Genomic DNA, 26,413 nt, shown 5'->3' on the forward strand with positions numbered 1-26,413 from the left:
GAGAATAATATCTCCACACGAACACCAGGACCTCGGTTCTGATGCTCACGTGTCCATTGTAGGAGCTTTGCTCAGTGGACAGGGGTCAGCATGGACCCCCTGACTAGTCTCCAGCTACGTAGCCTGTTGCACAACAGACTGGGATCCACTCCTTCCTCTCAGAACCAGATCAGACCACACGGCTCAGACTCGATGATGACTGGCCGTCCATCGCCCCGTGTCCGATTCTCCTCCTTCCTTGGACTAGACCTTTGATAGATACCGACCACTGCAGACCCGGTAACACCCCCCAAGAAGCTCTGACCCAGACGTCTGGACACATCCCAGTCTCTTGAATCCTTCCACACATTTTTCCTGCTTTAACGTCACCTTTGAGGAGAAAACGTTCCCTTGCTGCCTGATATATTCCACCCACCTCCCACCGATGACCAGATAATGACCGTAACTCCTTGCGTCTCCATGACCCCAACGCTGGTTTTTCCTCTTGGTCGTGATGTTATGACTGATCGCTGTGTTACTAGACTTATTCTGAGTTCATCTGAAGGAATGTGACACCCAGAACACATAAAACACACTTTATATATAAACTATATCTAAACTACACCTAAACCAGTGTGTCTCACCCCCCTCCCTCCTCCACCTGATTCTAATACTCAGCTCGTCATTCAGCTCTGCAGCGGCCGATAAGGAGCCATTCATTTGAATCAGGTGTGTTGGAGATTGATTGTAAGGTTTGGTTTTGGGGTAAAGGTGACAGGGTCAAATTAATTAATGTGTTAACGCAGACCCTGGTGCCATAGTCTGACGTGCACCTTCTCACTAATCTGACTGTGTTTCCTCTTTAATGTGTCATTTTTGAAAAGATGTTTTGGATCAATGAAGAACTGGAAAGGTTAACAGAGCAGGTTTGGAAACACAAACATTCGTACGACTCGTATTCGACTTTGCATTATTGTTGAAAGTGAAGCAAGAATTTACCGGACTGACAAAAAAGACCCAGTTACTGTGTCTAGGTCCTGCAGGGCTCTAAAACAGCCTTAAGCTCCTCACAAGGATAATAACACAAGGTTGTTTTTCTCTGTCTATAAAACCTTCAGTAAAGAAACAGTAAAGAAACAGGGAAAATAATGCACTTTATTTTTTTACGAAACAACAATTCTAAACCAGTTTCATACAATAAATATAATTAGGCAGTTGAAAGACAAACACTAGTGTTATTATACAGAATATTTCAAATTCAAACAACACAAACCTTTGAACAACTTCCAGAAAAAGTAAATTAAATCTCCTACATACGTTCTGTTATTTTTATTCTTATTTTATATATAACAGCACTTACTCATAACATCAGTGAACTGGAACGATGTGATGCTGCATTCAAACAAAACCAAAAGAGACAAGAGAAGAAACTTTAAATCTTAACTGTGTAGTTTGAATCCGTCATTTCCTTAAAGACTGTGACTTTATCTGACACCAGGATTAAATTCTGGCAAATCTTCAGGATCTCGAGTAGAAGGATGAGATGCTCTGATCTGCTGCAGCTACACTCTGGAGACTCAGGCAGAACCGACGGCCCGGTTTCACATCACATCTTTAAATGAGGAGCTTAGCCGCCGTTAATGCTCCGGAGTGAGTCTATAAAGGAGAAGATGTGTTTGTGTGTGAGAGTCTCAGGCCTCAGCCAAACAGCTCATAACCTTCAGCATCAGCTCCGTCTTCTTGTGTTTGGCACCGACCACCACTCCTCTCTCTCTCAGCCACATCAACATGGTCGCTGAGTTCAGCTTCGACAGCTGGAGAGGGACAGAAAAGGAAGAAAGCACAAAGTCAGAGAAACTAAATAAAAATACGAGTTTCAGAAAACTACAAAAACCGATGAGGATCCACCGGCACAAGTGCATTTTTTAGAGCAAACCTGAGCAAACAGACTCCAGAAAAAAGGGAATATATCTGCACAGTCTTTTTGTGTCCACCATGTGTCCTCATTAATGTGTCCCTGTTGCTACGGAGACAAACTAACTTGTGGACGTTGTCCAACCAGAGGAGAGCTGACGCTTCTTATTGAGAACAGTGTCTCCCAGTGAACAGTGGCTGCAGGAGTGGACACATATTAGCAGCAGCATTGGCAGCTTGTCTTTGTCCTGGTTTGTCTCGGTTTGTCTCCAGCTGTTAGCCGCGTTATCCCAAGTGCTAGCAGAATCCCCGACTAACGTATGCTTGGCTTGGTTCATGTGCTGTTTGAAGCTGGAAAGAAAACTGTGATGATACTTTAAGTGTCTCCACTGGTCCCTCTTGGTGTCTTTGTCCTCAAATGTCCCATGGAGAGGACCAACGTGCTGTTTAGCGTCTTCCATCTTTATGGGTTGGTTCTGCTGCCTGTCACTACCGGATCAGCTGGTGCTAACGCTAACGCTACTTGGACAAACTGAGACACGTTCACAGTCGTTCTGCTGCAGATGCTTCATTAATCACATTAATCCTGATGATTAATCTGAGTTCATTTTTTAAGCCTTAATTCAAATACTTCAAGATAAAAACTGCCCGAAGCACAAACTGCCAGATCCGACCCTTTGGATGCTTTAGTCTTTGACTCTTCAGTCAAAAACAAATATATAATTCAGTCCTGTAGTTTATTTGTACTTTTATGTCCTTGAGTCTTTTAGTTAATGTTGACTTTTGCCTTTGAACTTGTATAAACTATAAAAGTTGGAGCTGAAGCAGTGAGCTGACACAGACTTTTATGGTTTGGGCTGTTTTTCTGTTATTTTGCTGTGAGTTTCAGTTTTGGACTTTTATTCAGTTTGTGTCTTCTGTGTTTTTCCCTTTTTCTCGTCTTGTCTGTCCAAGTACTGTCCATATACCAGGAGGTTTTTCTGCCCCGTCCATTTTATCCGGGACCCAGAGTTAAGGTAACTTGGTACAGCCAGATATCCCAGAATGCATTTCAAGTATGAAATATAGTATATCAGCCTCAAACCTGTCCAGTCCTAACGGATGATAAACGCCCTGTGTCTTTGCTGCATTAGTTCTTTGACCGTATTTAGCTCTGTCCTCCCTGTAGTGATCTGTTCTCTCTGTATTTTCTACTGGGGAGAAACTGGCTGGATCATCTTTTTGTTATCACCAAAGTTAAGTCCCATTAAAATGGACGTTTCATTTTGCTAATCCAAACCAGGATACTGGTGGACATGTAAACGTACTCACCAAGCAACAACACACTTTGAGCTGTTGTATTATTTTAAAGTTGCAGCAGTGAAGGTCAGAAATGTTTCCAGCGTGTTAATGTGCAGTAAACCACAGTTAGTCTGTTAGTAATGTCAGTACAAGCTGAACACGCCCTGTGCTCCTCCCTCGATGGTTCCCCTGGTGATCGTGTAAATCAGAGATGAGATGATAAATGTGTTTGTGGGAGTAAATCTCAAACCGTCACACTCCGTCATCAGCAGCCCACTCATTACGCCACAGAAACCCAAAAACAAGCGACGTGTCAGAGCAGAACTGCACACAGGACCTCAGGCCTGAGCAGGACGCTTAGACTTACAGCACGACTTTTTAAATTTAAAATGTAAATCCTGAGTCTTAGTCCTGTTGTTTTGATCCTGGATGTGTTGTGTTAGTGTTGTGTGCGTGTTCTTGGGCTTCCCTTGGAGAAGAGGTCATTATATCGTAACAGGATCGACCTGGTTAAATAAAGGCTTGTAAAAAAAAAAAAATAGTTTAGCCCAAACTTCCTCCACCAAGATCTGTTGGATCAATCAAAAGGGTCAAGGTGCTTTTAATTTCCTCTTCTTTGTTTGTTGTATACATGAAACCAACCTATTCACCGAGTCTACTGACCTAACTATGTAAAACTGATGTATTGTTCTTGATTGTGCAGGTTGAAGCTGTAAATCTGATGAATGTGGTTATAAATGTGCTCAGCTCCCTGCGAGCTCCCACCTCCTCCTAACCATTTATCATTTTTACAGTCCTCACCCTGCTGTGAGAGGATGTTTGTGAGGAGGCTGCGTGGCTATTCATCACACTAACACACTTTAATACATCATGTTAATGTGTGCGGGAGGAATCTAAAGGTGGACGTACAAAACAAGGGGATTCATCACACCTCAACTGGTCCGTACAGACGGTTATTTGTTTCAGCTCACTCCTCTGTTGATTATTTCTTTCATTAATGTTTTAGCTGCTGAAATAGAACAGAACTTTTCCTCAAGCATCATGGATCTATCTATCTATCTATGTTTAATGTCCACTGTCTCCTCTACCAGGAAGGAGAACCGGAGAACGGTGGATGAATAAGAAGGCGGCTCAGTTTGTCTTCTCACCTGGTTGCTTCTGGCCATTTTCCCCACATCTACGTCTGGCATTGGTGCTCTGGATTTCTTTGGCTTTAAGCTGAAATCAACTCTCTGAAAAGAAAAAGAAAAAGAAAAAGACACTAATTTGTGTCCCCTGTTTGTTCAGTTGATGCTACATGTGATTTTACCTGAGGAGACTGACAGGACTAACCATGGTTATCCTACTAGCTACAGGCTCCTACACATGGACACATACGGACACTAGGATTATTGGTTTGTGGCACCTGTGTAGTTTGGTAACATATTTAGTAGAGAAGATAGTTTGACCTTTGTTTGTTGTTTTCACTGTAGATGTTTGTAAGTCAGGTCTAGTTTTGTTAGATTCACTTATTAGACACAAACACTTGGTCCCATCCTTCCCCACTGGTTATGTTTTTAAGAGTTTTTTCTTTTTGTATTTAAATAAATTCTGTTCAGATCATTGGTTGTCTTGTGTTCGTCCCTAAATTCCTCCTCGACCCTCCAAGACACAAATGGGTCTGGAAACACTAATGACACGAAACAAACATCTTCTTTTTAGAGACTATTAAGATGTGTGAGCTGCAGTGAGTGCGTAGTAGCATCTATTTATTCTAATGAAACCTGCCACACAAGCTGCCAAGTAGTCAGCACTAGCACATAATGATGGTTTAATATGCATAAAAGATGCATAAATGAATAAACCGCGTAGTTCGACATGCATCGATTAATTTTATTCTGTTACTCATCTTAGTAATGATACCATTTTATTCACTGTTTGTCTCAAGGCCTAGAACTAGTTTTTAATGACAGTCTCTTAACTTATCTACCAGTAGCTGTTAAAGTCTGGAAAACAAGAACTAAATTTGATGAATGAATTCAGTTTTATCGTGGTAGTTTCATAGTAAACCAAAGTAACTGAACTGACCCTTTTGCAGGTGTTGGAGACGTCAGAAGACGGTGTTTTAGATGACGTCTCGTCACGCAGCGTATCTCTTATGATGGCGCGGGGCTTGAACGTGGACTTCAGCCTGATCCCTGGTTTCAGAGGAGGGACTAGTCCGGGTCTGGACTTTGATCCAGGGCTGAGACTGGAAATCCGTTTGAAGCGAGGGATCGTGGGTGGAGGAAGATCTGGGAGCGGGACAGCTGACAAGGAAGAAAAGGAAGGAGCTTGAGCACCAGTCTTCTTCCGAAATGAAGGTGGTGTAACCCTCCCTCCTTCTACACCTCCTCTGCTCAGCTGCTCCTTCCACTTCTGGCTGATGAAGGGGGACGGACGCTTGGTTTTGAAGAGGGGAACCAGTTTAGGAGGTGGAGGAGGAGGAGGCAACAGGACTGAGGAGGAGACGGAAGAGGTGAGGGATGAAGCTGGCTGGAAGATGGAGAGAGAAGAGGAGGAGGAAATGGATGAAGCTGGCTGGAAGATGGAGAGAGAAGAGGAGGAGGAGGAGGACATGGATGAAGCTGGCTGGAAGATGGAGAGAGAAGAGGAGGAGGAGGAGGACATGGATGAAGCTGGCTGGAAGATGGAGAGAGAAGAGGAGGAGGAGGAGGAGGAGGAGGAGGAGGAAGTGGATGAAGATGGCTGTAAGATGGAGAGAGAAGAGGAAGAGGAGGAGGAAGTGGATGAAGCTGGCTGGAAATGTGGATGAAAGGAGGAGGTTTGGGATGAAGTTGGTTGGACGCCTGGATGAGAAGATGAGGAGGAGATGGAGGAGGTGATGGATGAAGCTGTCTGGAAGCAATGAAGATGAAAAGAGGAAGATGTTGAGGAAGAAGAAAAAGACAAACATGAGGAGGAGGAGGAGGAGGAGGAGGATGAGGATGAAATCCAGTCTCCATCTACTCTACACCCCTGACTTTGTGTCAGACTGTCACCAAAACCACATCCATAGTCCAGAGGATGGAGAGGGGAGGTCCAGGCTGGTGGCTTAGACCTGAAGAAGGGCCTCACAGGTTGGGAGGAAGAAGGAGGAGGTGCAGGGAGCTGGGTGAGGACCGGACTGAAGGAGGGGGAGGTGGTCAGGTTGATGTGCTCGCCATTCAACACCTGAGGAGGTAGAAGAGAAGAACAAACTCACAACATGATGTTATGACACAACGACGTTCTTTTTCTACTTTGGATTTAGGTTATATGTAAACTAAGAATGCTTCCAGAAATATGAACTACGTGTCCCCATCCATGCCTGCAGAAGCTAACCTACTGTTCACGGGTGGAGCTGTGGTAGTGGTTAGAGGCGGAGCTTATTTATTTTTAACAATTTACAAAATGCAAAGTGAGCGGACGAAAGAAAAACCTAAGTCACATCGATATCTGGTGTTACTACTCCTTATAGGTCCACTGGCACAACGTCATGGGTTTTATTATTTCTCTTCTAAATGTGAAGACGTCCAGCAGAGACATGAGCTCAGAACCGAACCAGGTCCACCAGCTACTGTCTGGACCAGTCTGGACACAAGTGGTCTTCATGGAAGAGCTGCAGCCAAACATCCGTCCCTCTGACATGGAAACAAGACCAAGAGACTCCACCATGGACCAGAACCAGAACCTAGTAACTGGGCTCAGAAACATCTGGACTGATGATGTTTGTTGAGCTCCAGTAATGAGTGAAGCATGGTGGAGGCTCCTGGAGAGTCTGGTCCTCAGGCAGATACTGATCCATCATCAAGACCATCAGGGAGGAGGAGGACTGGCCCCACATTTATTCTGCAGCAGGACAAAGAGCCCAAACATCCAGACAAGAACAGCATGACCCCCCAGAGCCCTGGTCTCAGCATCATGGACTGAGTCTGGATTAACTGAGGAAGATCTGGGCTTAGTTCTCCAAGATGTTTGGATCAATCTACCAGCTGAGTTCCTTCAAGAACTGTGTCCAAGTAGAAGAACTGACGCTGTCTGGAAGGTAAAGGGGGGTCACACCAGATACTGATTTAATTAAGGGGGGGGGACTCCTGTCTGGGCCCCCAGAGTGTCTTGAAACAGCCCTGGATGTTAAAGTTCATAAGACAAAATCTTTGGGTGTTTAACGTTTTCCAGCCGTCCCCAGACTCTAAAGACCTCTAACGTGTTGTGGCCTCCCAGCTGACCGCTATAAATATTTTAGTTTCAGTCTGTGAGCACTGAATCGATCTCTGCGGATGCTTCACCACGGAGTCTTTCTCAAGCTCATAAAATCCTCTTCAGCTGCACCCTGTGAATAGGGAAAGTATTTTCTCTCTGCATCTGCTTAACGACCTTTCAGGATGAGAAATAACTTTCATTCCTCCAGCTTCATTACTGAGTTTATAGCTTCATCTGCAGACTTCTCTGTACGTTTTAGAGCTGCTCAGGAAACCCAACACTTTTATTAAAAGGTATTAAAGAGAAAAACATCTCCTGCATAACAGGGTTTCTTCAGATTTATTGGGGCTAGAAAGAAATAAAAAGAAATGTTTCACATAAAAGAGTGAGAATTTTATTTGCAAGCTTTTAACAGCAAGTTTCCACCTGCTTCAGAAAATGATTAATGCTTCTAGTTATCTACAAAGAAAATAAATCATTTTAGAGGCCACAGACGATAAGGCAGACATTTTCTTTGGCACAAAAGTGACCTTCTTCTTCCTGACATCTGTATCATGAAGATGAATTCACCGAGAAGACCTTCTCTGCTCTTTCTCTTCAGTGTCACGCCTCAGTGGTCATAAACCCACTCCCGAAGATTTTCACGAGGAGGGAAATGCTCCGATAATCGGCCAAATAAAATAACGTGCCATGTGAGCGTTAGTGTCAAAGAATAAAAAAAAGAAACAGGGCTTTGGGAGAAACAAAAAAATTTTGCTCTTGAACACACCACAAAGACACAAAGACAGCAAATGACTTAAAATAACTAAAATGTACCAGCAGGTGGCAGTAGTCTGTATTCATCATTCAAAGGAGGAAATAGAAGAGCTACTATTAGCAGGAAGGCTAGGAAGAGCTACTATTAGCAGGATGCTATAGAACTTAGAATAGCTACTATTAGCTGGAGGCTAGGAGACAACCTCTAGCTAACAGACTATTAGCTGAGAGGATAGGAAGAGCTGCTATTAGCTAAGGAGATAGGAAACTTGGAAGAGCTACTATTAGCTGGGGTTGCTGTGAAGCTAGAACTATCAACTATTAGCTGCAAGACTAGGAAGTTAGAAATATCAACTATTAGCTGAGAGGCTAGGAGGCATGGAAGCCCCACCCACTAACATGGAGGGGGTGGAGCTTATGACACATACTGCAGCCAGCCACCAGGAGGAGCTCTGTTAGCATTGGATAAATTACAGTAAGCTAGCAGTAGTTTTGTGTGTGTACCTGTGCGGAGGAAGCAGCGTTCAGACTGGCTGTGTGGTAACTCGAGTGGATCGTCAGACGTGCAGGGAAACCACAGACGCTCTGCAGCCGAGCCCTGACATCAGACAGGAAGGAGCCCAGCGCCCCCTGCAGGTTGACCCGAGGACAGTGCTGCACAGGCTGCAGGCGGATACAGCTCAGAGGGTAGCTGCTTGGGATGGAGGTGAAGGAGGGTTAAACTTTTACCAAGATCAACAGATTCATTTCCATATTTCATTTTCTCATTGTTTTACTATAAAAATCAGTTTTAGAGTTGGTGTTGTTTTTGCAGCTTCCTTTCTCATGGTCTGTGTGGCTCGTGAACCGTCTTAAAAACACTATTTTTCATTTCATTGTTCACAAGGACAGCGTCTGAAACCAGGCACGACTCTTCTCAAAAAAAGAAAGAAATAAAAATAACTGTACCATTACCTTCAATTTTTTAACACTTTTCATACTTGGTGCTTCAGGTACTTTATACCTAAATACCTCTTTAAATTAAAAACAACTGCCCCGAACCCGACATAATCATCCACAATACCTGTTACACAACTACCATAAAATCACTGACTGACCTTAAATCAGAAAGAGATGTGTTTAAGTGACTTTATATCATTTCTAAGTTCATATTCTTGTTCTCTGTAACATTTGGTATGAGAAACTATCATCTAGAATAATATTGGAGCCAGTGTCTCCATTAAATTAGGAAAAGTCAATGAAAAAAAAAGTCATGAAAGTGTTTGTATTTAACAAACTGCACGATTACAGGACATTTCTAAACCAAAATTAATGCATTTTCTGTTAAGTTCTAGGTCTCAGCATCGTGATCCCCAAGTCTTATTAAAACTGTGTGAAATCTTGGAATAGCAGCTACTTGTATTGGAGTGTATTAGTGTAATTGTGGCACTTTGCAAACCCTCTGATGGGCCATATGTTTGACACCTGTGGTCTAAACTGAAACTAGTAAAGCATCAGGTCTGTACTGATTCTAGCTGCACTGACCAGTTCTACTGATCTCAGTTCCTTTCTTGTTATTTTAGCTGTATATTATTAGTTGTTATCTATTATTTCATTGGAGAACTGATGTTTTTATTCATTTTATTTAATATTTTATTCATAATTCTGTATGTATAATTCTTATATTTTATTTTATCTTTCTTTTTACATGTTTTTATGTGCAACTAAGCTACTGCGACCAAGTAATTTCCCTTGTGGATCACTGAAGTCTAAGTCTAGTGAGCAGAATGTTCTTATTGCAGGATAAAGTCATGAGTTTTACGTTAAACCAATGTGCTTTACAATAACATTCGTCCATACAAGTAGTTAATTAATAAGCATACGTGAAGAGTCTCTCTCCCACTAGTTTGAAGTAGACGCTGCAGTAAACCAGCTCCTCCTCTGGCAGCTCAGGCAGTCTGTAGCCGTACTGGAAGACAGTGATGATACGTAGATTCATCATCATAATAATAATAACAATCAGTTTCTCAGTGTTAATATGTCTGAAAGGAAAGTTTTGTTATTCAGCTTTGCCTGAATAAAATCAAGCAGACTGCAGGTGGGGTCAACATTAAGTTATAAATCTATCTGTCCTAACTGAAGGCCCCGCTCTGACCTTAACGAGTCTTAACGAGTCTTAACGAGCCCTAAACAAGCCTTAACGAGCCTTAACGAGTTCTAGCTTCACTCTCAGGTATCATTAGAGACATTTTTATCCATTTGTACATTTGTTCCTCTTCATCTGACCATCATTTTGGCACATGGCACAATTATTTTGTAACAAAGTGTGAAAAGAAACATCTTGAGTCATTCAGGACAAAAATGTCCAAGTCCAAACAAAATGTATTGATCAATAATTTTCTGCATAAATCTACTTCAGCAATTTACAAAACTACAAAAACAAATCAACCATTTTGAAGATTTTAACTCTTTAAATACCAGTTTGAACAACGTTAGAAATGGGATTAGAGGAAAGTGGGCACGTTTCTAATGCAGCAGTGACTTTAAGTAATCAAACCGACATTTAAAGGGTAAAGATCCTCACAATGATTTAATTTTCATTAGTTTTGTAAAGGGCTGGAGTGGTCCATGGATTTATGCAAAAAAAGCAGAAAAAAATATGAATCAGTTGAGTTTTTACAGCAGTTTTTTTGGACGTGTTTGTAAGAGGGAGAGTGAATTAATCATCAGCTCTCTTTACTTTATTTACATGCTGTGAAGCCAGATGTCATGTACTGGTAGTTTTACAGACGCATGTTGACGCCAGATGTGAGCTTCTTTACAGGACGGATGCTCCTGCCAAGTCTGAACGGGGCCTAAGTCTTCACCCCGGATGTGGACGATTGTACGAACAATCTAATAATAAATTATAAATGATCCTCATTTCTCTTTTGAGCCCTGTTGCATCTGTTGCCATGACAACTCTCCCCTGCACCAGGCAGATGGTTGTGGCTACCGTCCTCCAGGTTTCTGTTCCACGTTGCTGTGTGTGCAGTTAAACGTCCCCGTGATGAGGGCTCAGCGTGCTCACCAGGCGGGTCCAGTGGATTTGCAGGTCTCTGTAGGTCCTGAAGGGTCCGTCTCTAGGAGGCTGACGGCTGATGGAGATAATCTGACCTTTCTTCATGCTAACAGACGCACACAGATAGAAATGAGGAGCCGTCAATCAGTGACACAATAATGTATATTATTAGGATCCCGATTAGCTTTAGTCGAGACTAAAGCTGGTCTTCAATTAAAATTAAACTAAAATCACGTACAGTACAAAAATACTTGTTAAGTTAAATTCTGTTTGTGTTCTTTATATAGTCAAGCAATGGATTCCATCCTGTTACTGCTCTAAAGAGCAGTGGTTCAACCTGAACTGGCTTAGTAGTAGTGAGTCAGGACAGACCATGTGTTTAAACAGAGCTGCTGCGCCACCTGCTGCTCACACTCAGTATAACACAACCAGGCTGAGTTTGTGTTTTCCCACTAAGTAGAAGCAATAAACACTAAAATGAATGTAAAATAAAATACACATTTAACCATCCTATTCACCCTTAATACCTCAGACTTCAAGTACAACACAGAGTCACGTCATATACTGATTATTTCTATTACTGACAATAATCATGGTACTAAAAAATTAAATTTCAATATCGTGTTAAAAATGCGCATTGTGTGAACACAGTGTGTGTTTTGCATCTGTTTCCTTCTTTCTATTGTTATTTTGAGTGTAATTCACCTCCAAAAAGACAGAAAACGACATCAATAAAGTTAAAGATTGGATTATTATTTACATTGTTGTTGATATGGTGATAATATCGTTTTCTCGTCTTCTTGTACGATGACAATAAAGCTCCTTTTCTTTTCTTACCTTGTCTTATCTTATCTATCTGATGTAATTCTGCAACATTATCTTTATTATACAGAAGTAGAAGATTCTCATATCTGTATGACGGCATCGAATAACTTTACTGTAAAAGATTCTCAGTCATATAAAAAAGATGAGTCTGTCTTTTTGAGGTTTTACTATGGATTTTTATCAGTTAGTGGTTGGTAAAGAAAATGTCTCTGAAAAGAGGACGGACAAAACACTTTTCAGCCACTTTTAACAAGTAACGTTTGACGCCTTGACTCTGGAGTTTGTGGACATTATTGCATCACTGGATTAACCTGGATTAATCTGAACAAAATCCTCTACTGACAAGTTATAAAAACGACAGACGCATCTGTAAATTCCTCACAGAACTGGTAAAAACCCCTTATGTGTTGCCTCCAGCAGGTGGCGCCGTCCTACCTGGGCAGGACGTGACACCAGATGACTCCCCCCGTGTGGAGGACGAAGTTGGGATCGGTCCAGAACTTCCGGAGGACTAACGGAGGGAGGTCAAAGTCCTCCAGCTGAGACAAAACACACACAAGTCACAGTGGTTTACACACTAACAGATCAAACACAGACCCTGGTCTAATGGAACACTTCTTTTCATCAATGTAGGATTATAATCTGGATTTATTTAATTCTTTAATTTCTTTTACATATATATGTACTAATAATAATACTAGCACCGTAGCAGCGAATGCATTCTAAGCTAAACCCCTTTATAAGTGTTCAAACGTTCAAATGAAAGGTGTAAATTCACCTGGATGATGATTCTGGAGGATTTGGAAACTGGATTAAATTAGGAACTGAAGCAGTGACTCCAAACTTCACTTCATTTGATCCACTGCACTTATTATTTTAAAAGTAAAAAGCCATAAGTAAGAGAGCAATGTTTTAATTATCTTTCTTTGCTGTTATTGCTTCTTCTGACCTGATTAGAGCAGAATTTACATAATTTTTATATTGGGGTTTGTGTTTATTTGTCAGCCTTGAATTAATTTAATGAGCTTCTTTAGATATTTGGATGTTGTTTGGATCTGACAGTGGATGTCAGGTTATTATATATGAGAATACATTTCTCCATGGTTGAAGAAGCCCGTTATTTATGAATCATTAGCTGGAAAATGTTTGAGACTTAAAAGTTTGAGGCCCTGAGTGGGAAAAGGTTGGAAACCACTGCACTAAAGTGTTTCTGTTAATTAAGGCTCTTTTAAAGAACTTTTAGAGATTAGATGAGTCAAAACAACAGGAAAACACATGCATCCAATAGTACGACAGATTACAGCCTCCACAATAAAAACACAGTTGAATCTAATGCTGAATCCGCCCCTGCACTTGGACTATAGGATTTACAGGTGTGCCTAATGAAGTGGCAGTGTTTTTGCTGTCCTACTGTGGGGGGGGGCAGGCGGACAGTGTAAGTTTCGATGCTGATGCACATTTGCCGCCCACTCGTGCTCAGCTCCAAGCCTGTAACACAACAAACGCACTTCAACACGTTTCATGATATTCATGCTGCTGAGACTAGAAAGATGCCGAGGTTCATATAAATAAAATAAATGAACCTGGATCCCGTTAAGTAGGAGTGACACTTACTGACAGTGTTGAGCCTCCCTGGCTCAGTCAGGAAGTCTTCACCTAAGAACACACGGTGAAAACAGTCGTATTAGAGTTCTCAATAAAAAATGATTGGGATCAGATCAGGGGTCCAGCTGGTACAATCTTTAAATCTGTCTGCTGTGTCTTACTGACTGAATGTGTGTAGAGACAGAAATATAAAAAGCAAATGTTCAATTAGTTGTTTGAGTATTTTTCAGTTTTGTAAAATATCACTTCCACTTGACTGACAACGCACAAACCAAAAACATCCCCACACACATGTATTCCAGGTCAGACTGGTCCGAGGTGAAGGTTGAACCGACTGTTGCGACACTCGCTTTGATTTTATCAAACACACACACACACACACACACACTCCCATGTTTCTATCTTTAGAAGGACCTTCCATTGACACGATGCATTCCCTATCCCCTCACCCCAACTCATCTATACCTGGTTAACTGAGACGGGTCTTCACAGATCTAAACCCAACAAATGTGGCCCAGATATTAAGTATTCTCCAAGAGTCTGGTCCCCACAGCTTAATAAAAACAGGGACACTCAGCACAACCCTTACCCTGATTCGCTGCATGACTGCAGCAAAACGCTGGACTTTGATGTGAAGGAAAAAGCACAGTCATTCCAACCCTGACTGCGTATTAATGGTCTAAGAGTCCTCAAAGCTAATAGGAGCTTTCTAGTCTCCTAGCTGTGCAGCTAATAGTAGATCTTCCTAGCTTTCATAACCTTACAGCTAATAGTAGCTCTTTCTGGCTTAATAGCTAATAGTATCTCTTCTTAGCCTCCCAGCTAATAGTAAGCTAACAGCAGTTCTTCCTAGTTTTCATAACCTCTCACCTAGCAGTAGCTATTTCTAGCTTCCTAGCCTCTCCGCTAATCATAGCTCTTCCTAACTTCCTCGATAACAGTAGCTCTTTCTAGCGTCCATAGCCTCCCAGCTAACAGTAGCCCTTTCTGCCTTACTAGATAATAGTAGCTCTTCGTAGCCTTTCTCCCCCAGCTAACCGTAGCCCTTCTTAGCTTCCTAGCCTCCGAGCTAACAGTATCTCTTCCTGGGTTCCTAGTCTCCAAGCTAACAGTAGTTCTTCCTAGCTTTCATAGTTTCATAGCCTTCAGTAGCTATTTCTAGCTTCCTAGTCTCTCAGCTAATAGTAGCCCTTCCTAGCTTCCTCTATAATAGTAGCTCTTCCTAGCCTTCTCCCCCAGCTTCCTAGCCTCCAATTAGCTAACAGTAGCTCTCCCTAGCTAATTAGATAAAATTAGCTCTTCATAGATCCCTGCCTCCAAGCTAACAGCAGTTCTTCCTAGCTTTCATAGTCTCCCAACTGACAGTAGCTATTTCTAGCTTCTCAGCTAATAGTAGCCCCTTTTGGATAATAGTAGCTTTTCCTAACTTCCATATTTTATCAGCTAACAGTAGCTCTTCCTGTCTTTGTATTCCCCCCGGCCAATAGTAGCTCATCCTAGCTTTCATAGCCTCCCAGCTAATAGTAGCTCTTCCTAGCTTACTAGATAATTGTAGCTCTTCCAAGCTTCCTAGCCTCCAAGCTAACAGCAGTTCTTCCTAGCTTTCATCGCCTTCCAGCTATCAGTAGCTATTTCTAGCTCCCATAGCCTCCCTGCTAATAGTACTTCTTCCCATTCCCGCTTTGTAATGATCAATACAGACTACTGCCACCTGCTGGCATGAAGAGTCATTTCCTTCTTTGTTTGATGTTGGTTTCCAAGCCTTTACTTGCAAACAATGAGTCATTGTAGTAACAAGTTCTGCAGGATGGTCGGATTACCTGTGAACCATAATAACCAGCTCAGAGTACTATGTAAAGACACTAATATACTGCATTTCTTGCATTTGACTGCACGGAGAGCTGGTTACGCAGCTGAATGCTGCAGAATGAAACTTTCAGAGGGGAAAATAAGTCACAAGACACGAACATCGTACCAGAGATGAGGTAGAGTCCTGCCTTGTTCCAGCTGGGGGTTAGCCTGGTGATCAGAGAGAAGGATAGACAACACTGGAGGGCTCCTGGAAACACACACTGAGGAGAACTCAGCTGCACAAACACACAAACACAAACACAAGACGACTTCAGTTGAAAATATCACCAATTTAAATCTACTGTAAATATGGAATAGCTGGCAAAATGTCCACCTGTAGACTGCGTCTTTGCACAAACACCTGCAGGGCGCCTGTCTGGAAAAACTGGACCTTGAGGAAGAGGAGAAGGTTGTCAAACAAACCTTCAGTGGTTTATTACTTTAAAACCCATCAGCTGTATGTCTCACAAGCTACGTGCCCTGAAAGAAACCTTCTTAAAATAAAATAAAATAGTTAAAATAAAGAATTTCCTAGCCCCCCAGCTAATACTAGCTAACAATACCTATTCTTAGCTTCCTAGCCTCCCAGCTAATAGTAGCGCACTTCGAATCTTCCAGGCTAATGACAGTTGTTCCTAGCCTTTCTGCTAATAGTAGCTCTTCCTAGCGTCCCAGCTAATGGTAGCGCTTCCTAGCTCCCTAGCAAACAGTAACCATATTAAAATAAATTGCCACCGTTTATATGAAACTGACTAAATCTTTTTTGGTCGTGTCATCACACGTTTGTTCTGTTCTGTTATCAGAAAACTTGCGCTGCACAATTTTCACCCATTCAAGGGTTTGATTTTACTGAAAATCCCAAAACAAATCGGTTTTAACTGACTATTGACTGCAGACACTTGGCCAACAGGCTAGGACATAAACTTTAAACTTTTAACTAGCTCCACTGAAATAAAGGGCGCGGCAACACAAACTGAGACATGTGCTTCATCCCTGTCTCCCAAACAACTCCTATAAGAGGCAAAAAGTTCTACTATTGTAGCTCTAGAGAACATTTGGAAAAGTTTAACAACTAAAAGCAGTGGCACAACAAAGGCTGCCAGTACGACAGGGCTAAAAAAACTATTTTTTGTCAGTCAGGTTCATTTTTGTTTCTACTTCCTGTTTCACTTTCAACGATGGTGATGGAAACTGAAGACAAGTTGCCCAAATGTTTATATCTCCAAACCTCCTCCCAATTTGTGTTTACTTGTGTTATTTTTGACTAATATTTACATTTAGGTGTGACAAACATGCAAAGTAATGAAGGAGGGAGCCAACACTTTTTCACAGCACTGTACATGAGATGGAAATGTGTGTTTCTTACAGCTGTGACCGCTGTGATACCAGTGATGGAATCCAGAGCAGGAGACGCCAAGACATCAGAGTACAGCAGCACCAGCTCTCTGTGAAAACACACAAACACACTTCATGACACTTAAAATAATAAATACATAAATATGCTGCTCTACACTGAAGCCAAAGCAAGTAGAGCTCCCCCTGGTGGCCAGAGGCTGAGGTATAGGTTTTCAAGGATGGTTTCTGTCATTTTAGGTAGTTATTATGATGCTGATGAATGTTCAAAAAAATGTATTTGTCAGTGTATAATCCAACATTTCCTTGTAATTGGTGGAGCACAGCCAAGTATTAATTAAATAATAGTCTGGGGAAAGTGTGGGCGTGTGAATAATTTGGTTAAAACCGTATAAATGTAATAAATCAGAGGCGTTACATAGTTTTACTCCACTGAATGAAATGCAAAATCTTTTCCTATGTGTGCGTATTCTGGTGACTTTGTAAAGTTATTTGAGTCCGTTAAACGATTACCCCCATGTCACCATTAGAGAAGTTTTGTATGTTTTTCAGTAGAAAGTTATTAGCTGCTTTGCAGCAAGTTAGTGTGTGTTTGTTTGAATGTTTAGTCGATTTATTTCGCTCTTTTAAAAAACAAGTACAATAAACAAAGTATAAAAATACAGATACAAACCAATTAAAAAAACAAAGTAGAAACAAAACACTACAAAGCAACACAATGCACCCTGACTGAAAAGGTGCAGAGTGAAGCATCAGCTTATTTTGCCTACTCTTCTGAAATGAACACTTTTCTTTCACACATTTTATTTATAGCAGTTTATGAGCTCACTGGTATTTATAATTCAGTTTTATATTTATTAATAATATTATTTTTAAATAAGATTTTAAATGTTAAGTGTGTTACATAGTTTCATTTCTAATTCTGGGTCCTTTAATTCGTATACATCTTTGTTTCACATTTGTTCGTACCTTTGCTTTCGCATACACATAAGTCACTCGTGTTCATTATCTTATTATTCTTTTGTATATAAAAGTCACTGCTATTCCTAGTTTGTCCACTGTGTTAGTAGAGACAGCAATACAATTACACTTTTACTTTGTAAAAGAAATTTCAGGTAGTTCATACAGTGTGTTGTGAAAGGACATCTAATTGCATGATGTACTTCATTGCACTAAAACAAAGAGAAACATTTGTAATTATCGTTATTTATAGGTTATTATACCATAATGTTACTGGTCCAACTCATATGAGATGAAACTAGTTTGTATGTGGCCCCCGTAGTAAAATGAGTTTGACACCCTGTAGTAAACGTTTGGGTTTGAACCTGCAGATCTTGATCTGTTTGCTCCTCGGCTCGTCGTCGTCCTCCTGCAGAGTCAGAGTGACACAGACCAGCTTCTTCAGGTCCGGGAGGCTGAGGAAAAACAACGAAGGCTGGATACCTCGGCTCATCCTGCACAAACACACCCAGCTTTTCTGACTCCTAAAACACAACACATTCATTAAAACAGGTGAACGATTTTCACGCTTAAAGCTAAGTCCAAGTCAATTGATAATTGCTTGTTACAAAAACACTGATCATTGCTCACACAGATATTTATGTAAGTGTACCTCCAGCTTCAAACATATGCTTTTAATTTAGAAAATATAACACCCTTTCAAAATAAAATTTCCAATATGCAAAGCTATTATGGAGCCAGGATTTTCCATAAAGGCCCCATCACTGACCAGAAGGGAGCTACAAAACTAGTCCTTCAAGATAAAAGGATGTAACACTAACCAACTTTCCCTAAAAAAGAGAAATAAATTGGAGGGTGGATCCCACGTACAATCTCAACTGGGAGCACATTCAAAATGTCCACAGTTATAATGAAGCAATAGCTTTGTTAAATGAAATGACACAATGCTGGCAATAAAACAGCATTTGTACAGTTAGTATAGTTAGTTAAGCCAGTTAAAATCAGCCCTACTCACCTGTTTGACCTCGAATTTTAAAAGTGTAATGTTTACTGTTAGCTTAAACAAGCTACCAGGTTGGCTAGCTGAAGCTAATGCTACGTTAGGGTAACCGAGTTAACTATTAATGCTTTTTCGGTTGGATTGTACATTAATATTAAGACACGACGTTTGTATTCCCAGTTATAGTTATAACATAAACAATTCAATACTACAATTTCATGGAATAAAATCGAGAAAATGTAAATTATCCAGGACTGTATCCGAAGAGTTGGATTAGAAGGATGAGTGCTCACTTTAGCACGTTTTTACTATCCAGGGATTAGTAGCACCGAGGAGCATGTATATTCTTATATCTGATTTTATTTTACATATTTAGGACAGTCTGTTGTTTAAGATGGGAATATTTGCTTTTAAATAAACGAATAATAAAAATATATAGCACATTTTTAAAGGACGTTACCTTATTTGTGCCCGTTAACCGTGGATACTAACAAATGAGTCAATTAAATGTGGTTAAAAAAATAATAATAAATAAATACATCTATTTCAGGATTACTTAAAAGTGTTAAAGTTAATGCTAATTCACAAGACGATGATGGTTCTATTTAGGTGTCAATCTATGATACGAATGTCTATTTAAGACGTTTGTTTTACGTTTTGCTGTGGAGTGACACGCCGCGACAATAGATAATCTTTGACGTGGAACTGTTTCCTGCTCTTAAAATAACTTCTCCAAACAAAATGTGTCAGTTTTTTACTCGTTGTCCAACAATTTTGAGGTTCAAGCCTCTGACTCAAACACAAATAGAGGAACTACAACAGTCGTTACGTGAGATTTGTGAGTTATTTGCTTGCGTGAGAAACGGCTTGAAAAAAAAAAAAAAAAAAAAAGAAGCCGTTAAACTCAAGTGAACTTTAGCCTCGTCCTTGCCCAACTGCTAAATGATGACTGACCAATCGCAGCGCTCCCTGCGTCACAGCCACCAAGGGTTCGACCAATAACAGCGCTAGTTTGGAGAAGTGGGCGGTCCCCGTCGCAGTACCAGGAAGCGTCCCACTCCGTCAAGTAGCCTTCAACTGAATAACAACACCCCGGTTCAAAATAAAATCAATCTGCGACTAAATGTTTCCCTGAACAATGAAAATTAGCTTTTGCCGTCCACTCAAATCTCTAGCAGGATAAAAATCATAGAAATAGAATATAAAAAGATGCACATATTACAAAATATAAAACTACTATAGTGAATACAAGGTCCTTACAAAGCTCCATCATATAATAAGTCACTTTATTCAATAGCACATTTAAAACAACAGAAGTTGACCCAAAGTGCTTTCCAGTCAGAGCATACAAGTACCATGCAAGTAAAACCCCAGTAATACAGAACACAGCATGCACAATATAAAGCAATGACAATGAAACACCAATAAAACCAAACTAAACAGTACAATAATAACACTTCTAACACTTTTTTTATTTGGGTTTCAGAGTTTAACAAACGTACATACATATCCACGACACGTGCACGAAAGAATACAAATAAATAAATAAAAAATAAAATAAAAAACTCATGCGAAGCATCAGAAATGGAAGGGTATCAAATAGCTCAGTGCTGTCTTTATATTAATCAGGTTAAATTGCAGGAAGTGTTGGTTTACTTTGGTTGAAGTAATCTATAAAGGGGCGCCAGATTTGATAGAATGTGTCTTGAATAAGATTTTTTTTTGTAAATGTCCAGTGAATCTGAAAAGTGTTTGAAAAAGGGGTGTTTTGATTAAAAAAAAAACATTGTTATTATTATATCGATGCCCTGACCACATTTTCTCTACATTCTGCTCTGCCTTCACAAGTTACAAGGAAACGTGGGATTATACATTGAATTTATTTAAGCCTTTGATAAATTGTTTTTAAAACTCTACATAAACTTGACTAAACTTGCATAAACTTCCTTTGGCGTCAGAACTGAACCTGAGAGCGACTCTTATTTTGAAATCCGGAGCTGGAAGCCAGTGTCTCCCTTAGGTGCGTGGGCCGCGATAAACCGGGGAGTCCAGCCCTGGAATTTACTACTGTGGTGGTAAAATATCGATGCGTTCGTGCGTCTCGGACTCTCTGGGATTATATAACCACAAGCGCCAGACTGCGCTTCCGTGCTTTTACTTGTATAGTCTACGTCGAATCCGTCCGACTCTCCAGGGCCACAAATGGGTGACAAGGACGAGAAGAGCCCCGCCGGAGTCAAATATTACAGACTGTCAGAGATCGAGCAGCAGAACTCGTTCAAATCTACCTGGATCATCATCCACCACAAAGTCTACGATGTCACCAAGTTTCTGGAGGAGGTGAGGAGCTCGGTTAATGCAAAAACCTGTAAAAATATGTACAAGAAAAGAAAAAACACACATTATAACAACTGTTTGTTAATTAGATAAGAGTTTATGATTAAAAAATATATATATATTATTATCTGCGTTACAGGTTTATTCTATTTTGATTTAAAACTGTGCCCCCTATAATTCAGAATCATAGGGGGCACAGGAGGGCTCCTTGGGGGACACCAGCTCAATCAACTAGACCAGGAAGCAGATACCAATAATCAATAATCATTCATATGAATTAAAGCCATAAACTTTCACTGTTCACGAAAGCCCAGAGGAGACCAGACTGTTATATTTATAATTTATTAAATATTCCTGAAATCTTTCAGACGGAATTTCTCCCACAGGCAGATAATCTTTGTTCAATTATACACCGAAAATAAAAGTTATCTGAAGTTTAAATAATTTATCGGTAACCCCACAAAATAATCCATTCGTGACATTATTTCTGCTACTGACCTGGTTTAAATGTGTAAGAGTAAGAAAAACTTTATCTGTCCAACAATGGGGAAATTACAGTTTACAACAGCATACAAAAGAGCAGGAAAATGTCTAGGGTATGAAAGATAAATAATAAAATGAAATTGATTAAACAATTCAAGGCATATATACAAAGAAAAGACACAAATTACAACTTTTTCTAATTCTGTTCTAAGTTTGTGTTTTTTAGGAGACAAAAGTAACATTGCAATAATTAGTGAAATAGTCATTATGTCAAAACGATTAATTTTTATTTTTTGTGTTTTCTAGTCACAGTTTAAATTAATAGAAATAATAAATCAGATGATTATTGAAACACATGTTAACTGCAGCCACAAAGAAAAAGAAATTCATGTAGTTAAACTACAAACAATTAAATTCAGATAATGCTGAAATAAACAGCATTGGTATTTAATAGAGTTCAATCAAACCAGTGTGAGAGTGTCTATTTTTTTCTCAATGAATGACGGTGAACTTTAAAACAGTTCATGTGATGACATAGTTAAGGACTTTGGCCAAACTGACAATAATTCACCTTTATTCAGTTGAAGGAGATTTAGTTGAAACAGCTGTAAAGGCTCCTGAGCTGAAACGCTCAGTTAAACCCAGATGAATAGTCACTCATTTCTCATCTATGCTGAAACTGTCCTGTACGTATGTGGACTAGGACGCTAGGAACATGTTGGAGTTTGCTTTGGTTGTACAGAGTTCACTGAGGTGGGTGTTGTCCTACAGTCAACCAACAGTGCGATACAGCTAGATCTGGTATCGAGCCGATACCAAGTACATGCAGGGCCACAATCGATACCGACATTGATAGTTTTTAGTAATTAAAGTGATGCATCATCAATCTGAATTAATTTTCATGACCTTTAAGTGTTTTTGTGTTTTGCCTTTTGAATTATTGATCATTTAAAATTGTGTACAGCATTTGTAAGTTTCTATAATAATAATACTTTATTATCACAATAAAATGTTTGTTCAGAAACAACAAAACATTATCACTTGAGAACAAACGAAAAACAAATTCTTTTTTCAGGCAGTGTTCACAAACTACAATACAGTTAAAAGAAACTCTAAATCTGTCCCTTTAATGCACTTCTCTCTGTACAAAATAAATAAATATAAATATAAATAACAATATGATAAAATATTATAAGAAATTTCAAGTAGCCTGTATGTTTAGGAAATTCAATAAAATAAATCTCCTTCATTTCTGTAGCTCTGCCTTTTCTTTTCCATGGTTTTTCATGTTATAGACGTTGGACTTTTTACAAATAGTACAACTTATAATAGAAATATAATCAAACAGCGCTGGTATCGATATTATCTGCCCACCATCGCTGTGGAGCCGTCGGCTGATGGATGTTTGTTTTGTGTGTGTCAGCATCCTGGAGGAGAGGAGGTGCTGCGGGAGCAGGCTGGAGGAGACGCCACCGAAAGCTTCGAGGACGTGGGACACTCCACTGACGCCAGAGAGATGGCCAGCGACATGGTGATAGGAGAGCTGCACCCGGTCAGTGCTGCTTTTATTCAAGAATACTAATGCTGTGGGGTCCTGTTTTCTGCTCCACGCAACGCTTTGAAGATTAAAACCACAGACTGTAGACAGATGGACGTGGTACAACTCCTCTAAAGTGAAAGAGAAGCAAGTATGGCTCCCCCTGGTGGCTGGAGGCTGCAGCCAAAACGCACAATAAACACACATCATTTTTTTTTTTCCAAGGATGGTTTCTCTTATTTGAGGTAGTTAATATAATGTTAATGAACGTTAACGACATCTTTTTTATAGAAGTTTCGTTTTAGTTCATTATTTGACGTTGTGCAAACAGGATGTGACATAATGGCGACCACCAGTTGCCATGCCAACCGTCGTAAAACCTATTTTAAAATATGAGGTCAGTGTATGATCCAACATTTCCTTGGAGCTGGTGGAGGTGGAGCAGGGTGAAGGATTAATTAAATGAAAACGCCAGTGAGTCTGGAGGAAGTGTGGGCGGGGCTTCAGTATCGTGGCTCCGCCCTCAGACCGTACTGTTCAGACTCCGGCTCCAAAGTCAGGCGATAAAGTCTGTACCTCCAGGAAAATAATGTCTGTTTGAAAAAAATGAGAGGAAGAGGAGACGTTGTGTAAGTGGAAGTTTCTCAGAAACTGTGACTTTATCGTTCGTATGAAGTTTGCATCGCTGTAACGTCATTGTTGGTCTTTGTGTGTTTGCAGGACGACAGACACAAGATCGCCAAACCTGTGGTAAGTGAAGACGTATCAGGACACGTCTAGATGAAGACGATGATGATGATGATGATGATGATGATGATGATGGTGATGATGATGATGATGATGATGATGAGGATGATGATGAGGATGATGATGATGATGATGATGATGAAGCTCTTTGTGTTTTCCAGGAGACTCTGGTGACCACTGTGAGGGACGAGTCCAGGTAAACTTTACTTCACTGTCTTAGAGTTGATAAGTTAATTAATTAGTTAATTAATAAACTGATTAACTAGTTAGTTAGTCAGTCGGTTAGTTAGTCAATTAATGTATTAATTGATCAATCTAACAGTTAGTTCCTTAATTGGTCAGTCTGTTAAGGAATTAGTTAGTTAGTCAGTCAGTTGATGAGTTAGTTATGTAATTAATTAGTCAGTCAGACAGTTAACGAATTAGCTAGTTAGTTAATCAGGCACTCTGTTAATTACTTAACTGGCCATTCAGTCAGTTATTTAATTACTTAAATATTTAGTCAGTCAGTCGGTCGGTTAATTAGTTAATTAGTTAATTCATTTATTAGTTAGGTAGTCAGTCTGTTCATTAATTAACGAGTTAATTAATCTCTCTCTGTTCCAGCTGGTGGTCAAACTGGCTGATCCCAATCCTGGCGGCGGGCATCGTCACGCTGATGTACCGCTGCTACATGACAAACAGCGAGTGACATCATCAGGCAGCGAGTGACATCATCAGGCAGAGTGACATTATCAGGCCTGCAGCTGTGATGTCATCAACAGGCAGTACAACTCTTGATTGACAGCTTCTCCGGCCAATGCTGGCCCCTCCCCCCCGGGAGGCGGAGACTGGACACTAACTCTACGCTGCTTCTTTAATACCCATAATCCCTTTCACCCAGTTTAACCAACCAATCACGCGGCATTATGTTAATGAAGTCATTTATGTTGCACCTATCTACAGTGGATGTATAATTAGTTTATTTTTTTATATCTATGTAACTGAATGTAAATGAACTTAAATACAAGCCTGTGCCACACAAAGTTTGTTGAGCTCACAATGTCTGAAGTGTAATTGTTGCTCCTCCGTCAGGCGCCTTCGGATCAGAATAACTTCACACGTCCGACTTTACTCGAAGCTCTGATTCTCTGATTTAACGGAGGCTGTGGAGGAGAAACCGCTCGTTAGTCACGACTGAAATCAAACACGAATTCACTGGTAAAACGGAACAAATCAATAAACAGAACAAGTGCCTTTTCAGGGAAAGTGGAGTCTGAGTCAGGGATCAGAAGCTTCATGATGCAATAAATGATCATAAATGACTAAATATTATAACAAATAAAGTTATAAATGATTATAATAAATGAAGTTTTGGTTGTGGAGCTGCTTGTTTGTGTCTCGACTCTCTCACTTGTTTCATTGGACCATGTGACCTGGAAATTATTTGTTTACTGGAAACAGAAAAATAAATAAATAAAATGAGTCTGTTAATTATTAATCAGCCAGTCAGTTCATCAGTTAGTTAATTATTAATCAGCTAGTCAGTTCATTAGTTAGTTAGTTAATGCATTGGTTATCAGTTATTTAATTCATTGGGTAGTTAATTCATTAGTAATTAATTAGTTAATCAAACAGTTAATCAGCAACTCATTAATTATTAATCAGTCGGTTAATTAGTTAATCATGTCAGTTAATTAATCACCTAATTAGTTTCCTGCGACTTCTCGGTCAAACTGAAGGTCAGTTCATTCAGACCCAGAATAAATTCATATGTCACGTTTAATCATTTTTAATCATCTTTTCATTTATTTATTTATTTTTTTAAGTCCTGTTTTTAACCAATGACACTTGACCACGTGTGTTCTGATAACTTCTGGTTTCATAGTAATATCACTGGTCATAGATATTTATATTGTGATGATGCAATAACAACAACAATAATAATAAAACTATAGAAAAAAAGAAGAAACGCTGCCATCTAGTGGTGACAGTGAAGAGGTGGAGGATCAGTAAAGTCAGGCTCAGCTCATCATCATTATTATTATTTTAACATTTTCCACTATGTTTGCCCCAAAGAAAATGAATATACGCAAAAACATATATGACATGATAATAATAAGTAGACAAACGAAGGGCGTCCAGGTAGATGTGTTTTTTCCACTTCCTCTAAATTTCTTCAAATTTAGTTTCCTGACTCTTCTCAGACGAAGTGAAATTCTTTCCACTGTGAAAGCGTTTTCCAACTGAATTATTAGCAGCAGTCATCCAGAGAAGCCGTTAGCTTTCCTAGCATAGCAGCACTCAGTGAACCAAAGACGTAGTTTCCTTTGACATTAATGAGCTTTGAATTTAGAGGAGGCCAAACACCACAGCACTGTGACACCATCCCAGAAAACTGATCCAGTCAGTGTTTGACTCTAAATGTTCTTATTTATGAAGAGTTTATGAATCTAGTGGCTCAGGATGTAGAAGGAAACGTTGGTTCTGCATCTCTTTAAGCAAATAATGAGGAGATTGTTCTATTTTATGAGAAAAACAAAACAGAGACGTGGGAATAGAA

The 26,413-nt window shown here is 40.0% G+C and overlaps 2 protein-coding genes across 2 annotated transcripts; one reads left to right on the forward strand and one right to left on the reverse strand.

The window, feature by feature from the left end:
• Positions 1-1,113: 1,113 nt before the first annotated feature.
• On the reverse strand, positions 1,114-18,920 carry LOC124995964 (putative GPI-anchored protein pfl2). The gene is made up of 15 exons (XM_047568745.1): positions 18,783-18,920; positions 18,133-18,291; positions 16,821-16,899; positions 15,789-15,845; positions 15,579-15,690; positions 13,613-13,654; positions 13,410-13,486; positions 12,434-12,537; positions 11,183-11,279; positions 9,996-10,081; positions 8,638-8,824; positions 5,866-6,366; positions 5,242-5,784; positions 4,323-4,406; positions 1,114-1,793 (listed from the first exon to the last, which is right to left on the reverse strand). The coding sequence occupies exons 2-15, from the start codon at positions 18,258-18,260 to the stop codon at positions 1,671-1,673; spliced, it is 2,220 nt and encodes a 739-aa protein (XP_047424701.1). The 5' UTR covers positions 18,261-18,291; positions 18,783-18,920; the 3' UTR covers positions 1,114-1,670.
• A 1,866-nt stretch (positions 18,921-20,786) lies between these two features.
• On the forward strand, positions 20,787-25,235 carry LOC124995947 (cytochrome b5). Its single transcript, XM_047568718.1, has 5 exons — positions 20,787-21,107; positions 23,011-23,139; positions 23,845-23,874; positions 24,033-24,067; positions 24,478-25,235. The coding sequence occupies exons 1-5, from the start codon at positions 20,970-20,972 to the stop codon at positions 24,560-24,562; spliced, it is 417 nt and encodes a 138-aa protein (XP_047424674.1). The 5' UTR covers positions 20,787-20,969; the 3' UTR covers positions 24,563-25,235.
• The last annotated feature ends 1,178 nt before the right edge of the window (positions 25,236-26,413 follow it).

This window comes from Mugil cephalus, chromosome 18 (assembly GCF_022458985.1).
Source record: "Mugil cephalus isolate CIBA_MC_2020 chromosome 18, CIBA_Mcephalus_1.1, whole genome shotgun sequence".
NCBI classification, from domain to species: Eukaryota; Metazoa; Chordata; class Actinopteri; order Mugiliformes; family Mugilidae; genus Mugil; species Mugil cephalus.

Excerpts from the sequence above, each read along its gene's own strand:
- LOC124995947 (XM_047568718.1), top strand. The coding sequence starts at position 20,970 with ATGGGTGACAAGGACGAGAAGAGCCCCGCCGGAGTCAAATATTACAGA. Across the intron at positions 21,108-23,010 it reads TCACCAAGTTTCTGGAGGAG|CATCCTGGAGGAGAGGAGGT; the intron begins GTGAGGAGCTCG and ends TGTGTGTGTCAG. Across the intron at positions 23,140-23,844 it reads TGATAGGAGAGCTGCACCCG|GACGACAGACACAAGATCGC; the intron begins GTCAGTGCTGCT and ends GTGTGTTTGCAG.
- LOC124995964 (XM_047568745.1), bottom strand. The coding sequence starts at position 18,260 with ATGAGCCGAGGTATCCAGCCTTCGTTGTTTTTCCTCAGCCTCCCGGAC. Across the intron at positions 12,538-13,409 it reads TCCGCCTGCCCCCCCCCACA|CTGGAGGACTTTGACCTCCC; the intron begins GTAGGACAGCAA and ends GTTTTGTCTCAG. Across the intron at positions 11,280-12,433 it reads TGGTGTCACGTCCTGCCCAG|CATGAAGAAAGGTCAGATTA; the intron begins GTAGGACGGCGC and ends TGCGTCTGTTAG.